General features: G+C 44.7%; 1 protein-coding gene across 1 annotated transcript in view; it reads right to left on the reverse strand.

Moving 5' to 3' along the window:
• Gmcl1 (germ cell-less 1, spermatogenesis associated) overlaps window positions 1–6,579 on the reverse strand; it is a 43,349-nt gene extending 36,770 nt beyond the window's left edge. Inside the window, exon 1 of the mRNA XM_021189912.1 lies at window positions 6,113–6,579. Coding sequence (XP_021045571.1) covers window positions 6,113–6,366 — 254 coding nt within the window. The 5' untranslated portion in view covers window positions 6,367–6,579. The remainder of the gene's footprint in view (window positions 1–6,112) is intronic.
• Window positions 6,580–6,835: the final 256 nt, after the last annotated feature.

The following is a 6,835-nucleotide window of genomic DNA, read 5'->3' on the forward strand; positions in this document are numbered from 1 at the left end:
GAGTTCAAATCCCAGCAACCACATGGTGGCTCATAACCATCCGTAACAAGATCTGACGCCCTCTTCTGAAGTGGAGTGTCTGAAGGCAGCTACAGTGTACTTACATATAATAAATAAATAAATCTTTAAAAAAAAAAAAAAAGGTGACCCAGTAAGTAAGAGTATGGTTATGGTGGTCAGTAGGAGTGGATCTAGTTTAAAAAGACATAATTTAAAAAGATGTACTTATTTACTTATGTGTCTGTGCACATGTGCACATGTGTAGGTGCATGCCTTGTGCATGGAGAGGTCACAAGGAGGCAGTGGATATCACCCTTTATCACTGCCCATCTACTCTTCTGTATGTGTGTGTGTTTGTTTCTCTGTGCAGCCCTGGCTGTCTAGGAACTCACTCTGTAAACCAGGCTGGCCTCAAATTCAGAGATTCACCTGCCTCTGCCTCCCAAGTGCTGGGATTAAAGGTGTGCATCCCCACACCTTTCTCTCCCTAAACCTGGAGTTTATATCTTCTGATAAGATGGAAACCAGAAAGCCCCCAAGATCCTCCAGTCTCTGTCTCCCCTCCCTGCCTCCCCCCAGAGATGTAGTTTCAGGCATGCACAGCTCATCTACTTTGTTACATGAGTGCTGGATTCAGATTTGAACTCCAGTCTTCATGATAGTGAAGATAGATAGATTGGTGGTTAAAAGTACCGGATTCTCTTCCAGAGGATCTTGATTTGATTCCCAGCATCTAAATACCTATTTACAATAGTTTCTAACTCCAGTCCCAGGGAATCTGGTGACCTCTTCTAGCCTCTAAAGGTACTACTGCACGCACATGGTGCATGCAAAGCACCCATACACACAACAACAACACCCTTTTAAAATCTTTCTACAAACAAAATAATTGCTGGGTGTGATAGTTTTAATTGTTAACTTGACATAATCTAGATTCACTGGAAAGTAAAATTTCAAGTAGACATTTATTGTCTGAATTGGGCAGGCCTGTGGGTTTGTAAGTGAGTTATCTTGATTATGTTAATTAAGGTGGGAAGACCTGCCCATTATGGGTAGTACCATTCCCTAAAAAGATTTCTAAACTGCAAGCATGGAGGAAGCAAGCAGAGTCTGCATGTGTTAATTCACTGCTCTCTGGTCTTGACTGCAAACAATGTGTTAAGCTGTGAGTTCCTGCCACCCTGACTTCTCTGCAATGATGGACTGTAAACTGGAGCTGTGAGCTAAAATGAACCATGTCATCCCTAAATTGTTTGTCCTGGTGCTTTACTACAGCAAAAGAGAAAAAAATGGTTATGATGGTGCATACCTATAACCTCAGTGCTCTTCAACAGGAAGGAAGATCAAGACTTCAAGGTCAGACTTGGCTAAACAGAAAATGGGAGACCAACCTGGGCTAAATGAGTCCTTGTCAGTTACTGTTTCATCTTGTGTCTGGAATCAGTGTTTTACTACACACACACATACACAGATGTTCTAGAGAACCCTGACTAATAAACCATGGACTCCAAACACGGGGTGAAACACCATACACACACACACACACACACACACACACACGGGGGGGGGGGGCAATTTATTAGCCAGTCCAACAATGGCTGTCTGCCAACAAAAGGTCTAAGAATACCCCAGATTAAAGGTACATCTTCCCACCTCAAAAGATCTGGTGTATCTTCTTGTCTCAAAAGATCCAGATTAAAAGTAGGCCTTCCCATTTTATGACTTACTCCCTCATAGGTACACATACATACCCAGATCCTTGGATTTTAATTAATTCCAGACATAGTTGAATTGACAACTAAAACAGCCTTTCAATATCAATTAACAATCAAGAAAATGCCCCACATGCATTCTGCCAATCTTATAAAGGCTGTGTACCAATTCAGATCCCCTCACTAATAACACGGGGTTGTCAGGCTGACAGCTGAAACTAACAAGAAATACTATTAAACACAAAAGCTAAGGAAAAGAGAGAACAAAAGTTCCAAGGGAAACTTAAAACACAGGGAAATCAGAATTTAAAAAAAATATATATTCATTTGCTTGGAACTCTCAAATGACTCTGCTTATGGGATGATAATAGGGTACAGTAGCAGAGGATTACTCAGAACAAAAAAGAGCTATTTCAAAACAAGCATTTACATCTCTGGATTGTCAGGATTCACCAATTACCAAGCTGTCAAAAGACTCACATTAAAATACCAAAGGAAAAACTTTCAAAATTTCAGAGAAAAAAAAATATGGTCACCCAAAAATAAAACAGAATTAGACCAGGACCAAAACCTTCACCCATATTTAGGCCGGAAGATGATGGAGCAGCATCACTACAGGCTCAGCAGGTAAAGGGAACTGGTGCCAACACCAAGGGCCCAAGTCTGGTGCCTGGGACATTCATGGCAGAATAGAGCATCAATTTTCCACCCTCTGACCTCTACGTGGGCATATGCACACACACATGTGCACGCGCGCACACACACACACTAAATAAAAATACAATACTGTTTAAAAAGAGTAGATGTTTATTGACAAAACAAGTTCTGTACCTAAGGCTCAGGTGGAGGCAAGAGGAAAAGGGGGCAGAAAGACTGTAAGAGCTAGAAGAATAGAAAGTTTGCTGAGAGATTTTTATATCCTAGAAATGTCAGAGAAGTGACAAAGATAAAGTCTGACCAACAGCCACCTATACAAGATCTGAAAAGGATGATACCAACTATACACTCACCTGGAAGAGGGAAACATCACTGGCCTCCACCTTTGATGAGAACTACAGGCAACTAAGGAATGCTGAGAGCTGCAGAAATAGTCTTTCCAGGGAAGGGCCCTTGATTAGTTACCCAATACCAAGTGATCAGCTCCAAATCATATACATACAAGCAATGGTATACGGACTGAACAGGCTGTATTATATATTTAGGGAAAAACATTACTCTCAAAATTAAAGAAATAGAGGCCATAAACTTGAAAGACATCAGGGATAGCTAGATGGGTACAGGGAAAAGGTTAAAGGGGGAAATGATGTAATTCTATTTTAATTTTAAAAAATAAAAACTATAAAAAAGAGTCAATGTTTAAAGATATGTTAAGTCATATAAAGTACCATAATCAGCTGGAAAAAGAATAAACTGAGACTACATATTCACTTACATTCATATAAGCAAAAGTCATCACCCTTTTCCACCCTTATGAGAAAATACTGAAGATGTAGTTCACCAAGAAAGAAAAGGAGAGAAGCTATTGAAAACCACTTCATAGAGATGGGGTCAAAGTCTCCATTACAATCCTTAGAAGCAGAAGACCTAGACTGGAGTAAGAGGGTGGGACTCTGTAGGAGGTCTAGGGTTCAAAGCAGGTTCTATGCTAGGATATCTCAAAAGATTGAGAAAAGCTCAAGATATGATGAGAGGATATTATTAGTTCATTAATGGAAGAAAAAAAAAAAAAAAGGCAGCTAGAAACTCTAGGACAATAAGAAGCCTTTAAAAAGGGAGTCAGGCCAGGCATGGTGGCACTGGCTTCAACCCCAGTACTAGGGAGGCAGATCAAAATCAGAAAGATCTCTATGAGTTCCAGGCCACCCAGAGCTACACAATGAGACACTGAAGGGGGAGGTGTACAGGGTGAGATGGCTCAGCAGGTGGCCTTACCCACCAAACCTGAAGATGAGTTCAAAACCTAAACCCACATGGTTCAAAGAGAAAACTCCCTTGAGCTGTCTTTGATTGCTGCACATGAACTGTAGCAGGTGCCTCTCTCAAACATAAATAAATGTCGATATTTATGTAAATAGATTTATATACAACTGAAACAATGTAAACAGAAAGAGTTCAACTGGAAGTCCCTGACATAACCTAGGCTGTCCTTGAATCTATGAGTCTCCTGTGCCAGCCTCCTGAGTGCTGGGATTATAGCTATGTGCCACAATGCCTGGCCTATTCCTGTACTTTTTTTTCTAAAGATCTCTTTATTATTATATTTTGTCTTTGACAGTTAATTTCCTGGTTTTTGTTTGTATTATTTATATTAAAATTTCCTTGCTCAAATAATTGTTTTTCTCTTTTAAATGTTCCCTGTCATATACTTCAAAAATTATAGTAAATATACATGGTCTGCATACCAATCAAAAGGCACAGGCTGTCTTGTTGGATTTTAAAAAAGCAAGATTTAACTAAATGCTGTATATATACTAACCTTAAACATAAAGACACAAACAAGGGCCAGGCAGATTACTCAGTCAATAAAGTGCTTTGCAAGTATAAAGTTGAATACAAGAACAAACAAACAAACACCCACAAAAAAGCCAGGTGGGGTTGCCAGCATATGTAATCCTAACAGGGCAGGTAGAAGGACAGGAAAAGGAGGATCCTTGGACCTTGTTGGTTGGCTAGACTAGCCAATCAGTTTAGTAAAGAGAATCATAAAAAGGTAAGGTGGAGAGAAATATAGAAAGATCCACTGTTGATCTCTGGCCTCCACATGCAAGCACAACTGCGATTGAGTGCATATGCAAAGAGTGAAAAGATGGTATTGGTGGGGAAAAAGAGTCAGCTTGGTAGTAAAGTGCCTCCTGAGAATGGATAAGGCCCTGGGATATGGGACGGGAAATCTGAGGGGTGGTTGGGCTATGGGATACATGATGTAGGTTGGAAAGGATTGAAAAGGTGCAACAGACAATTACCAAAAGTAAGTGGGAGTGGCTAAGTCGCTAAGGCTGAAGAAGGATGTCTTATGACATAAGGGCCTGTTCATCAAAGAGTTCTAATACCGAATGCACAAAGACAGGCACTATGGGGTCTGAGAGGCGTCTCAGTGAGCACACACTGCCCTTCCAAAGGACCCAAGGACAATTCCCAACACCCACAATTAGGGAGCTCACAGCACCCCTGTAACTCCAGTTCCAGGACTCTTTTGGACTCTGCAGGAATGTGCACAAACCCACATACATACTCATAAATAAAAATAAATCTTAAAAGTGTGTGTGGGGCACTGCACTTGTGCTCACTCTCAGGTTGTGAGAGTCTCAACACTCCCAGCCCCTCCAGGATGGCCTTTAAGTCACTTTGTGGCCCCGGCTGACCTCCAACTTGATTCTCTTGTCTGAGCCACCAGAGTGTAGATATTGCAGGATTGTAATATCTTGCAAAATCTGTGGAACTCTTTGAGGTGGCAATAATATTTCCACTTTGCATATGAAAACAAGTATATTAAGTGCAGAATACAGATAGGAATACAGAATTGGAGCACATTAGAACATCCATCTTGTAAATATATTCACATGTAAGACCCTAATGAAAGGTTATATTAATCTAGTTTTTACCTAAGATATTTACATGTTAGCTCTACCACTGAGCTCCAACTCTACCACCTACACTTTTTTGTCAACAAAAAAATCCAATGTCCATGATCAGATCCTTTTTTAAAAATTTCATTAGAAAATTACATCTTCGTGAATCTAACAGTGACCTTAAAAAGAGGAAAAAAGAAAGCAGATTCCTTACAACACAGTATATTCTGGTATATGCCACATCTACTTCACAAGCAATGATGTTTTTCAACTCTTCCCTCAAAAAAAATCTTATGCAACCTACACAGAGTGCAGCCCACCTCAACAAGCAGACTTTTGCTCTTAATTGGGTGAATGTGCATAACTGTCGGTCTCCATCACTGGTCCATCTAGTGACAACACAGGGAGATGTCCATCTCAGGGACTACTATATTCCTCTCTTTACTGATTTAAAGCTAGTGATGCACAGTTAAAATTTCCCGTGGCTATCCTACTCAAAGAGCAAACGCCTGCTACGGAAGGGCCGCGGAAGCTCTGGCTAGTTCGTTTTAGGCTCGGGTTGAGGCTCTGACACTCAGGAAGCTTCTGTTTAATGTGCAGAACCCTAGGTTTTCCAGCTCCCGCATTAACCCAGGTCTGTCTGCAAACTCCCAGACCCTCCACTGACCCAGGTCTGTCTGCTAGTGCCCAGCTCCCGCACTGACCCAGGTCTGTGTGCAAACGCCCTGCTCCCGTCTGCTCCGCGGGCGCTCACCTCCCGCACAGACCCTCCCCGCGCTCTCCCGTCAAGGGCACCGGTGTCAGGCCCCCCAGGGGCGGGGCGCTCGGTACCTGCGCGGCGTGTTCAGCAGCCTCTGCTGCTCGTCGCCCTCGTCCTCGTCGTCGTCTGTCTCGGAGTCGGGGTGACAGTAGCAGAATGTGCCGCTGCTGCGCTTGCGCTTGCGGCCGCCTGGACAGTAACAGAAGCTGTGGGCCGCATCTTCGCCCGCGTCTGACCTGCGGGCCGCGCCCCCAGCACCGGGCGTGGGTTCGGGCTGCTCTGTGCGCCCTGCGGGCCGCAGCACCCGGCTGCTCAGAGCGCCCATGGCTCCGGCGCCTAGGGAGCACCGAGGGGCCGCCCCGCCATGCCCGTCGCTCCACCGCCTACTCCGCCGCCGCCTCGCGCGCGGCCCCAACCGTCGCCGCGAACGCAGTCGCCTCCATCCTCAGCCCCGCCCGTCGCGCCTCAGCGGACCGGCTTCGCCAGACCTCGCCCCCTCCTCCTCGCCACAAAGCGCGCGCCGCAGGGCGCAGGCGCACGGCGAGCCTCCGGAAGGGGCGGGGCGGGAGGACCGAGCCTGCGCTGCCGGAGGCGCATGCGCAGGCTGCTGGCCCAGCCTCGCGGCGCTCAGTCCCAGTGCCCGCTTCCCTTCCGCGGTTCCGTCGTCCACCTAGGGGCGTGGGCACTGTGTGCTCGTGCCTAACAGATCTGGAGGTCTCTGTTGTTGGTTCTTCCCGTAAGGTTCCTCGATTCCGGGTCTTATCCAGCCCTGTGCGGTTAATGAGAGGACGGAC

Source organism: Mus pahari, chromosome 2 (assembly GCF_900095145.1).
Source record: "Mus pahari chromosome 2, PAHARI_EIJ_v1.1, whole genome shotgun sequence".
NCBI classification, from domain to species: Eukaryota; Metazoa; Chordata; class Mammalia; order Rodentia; family Muridae; genus Mus; species Mus pahari.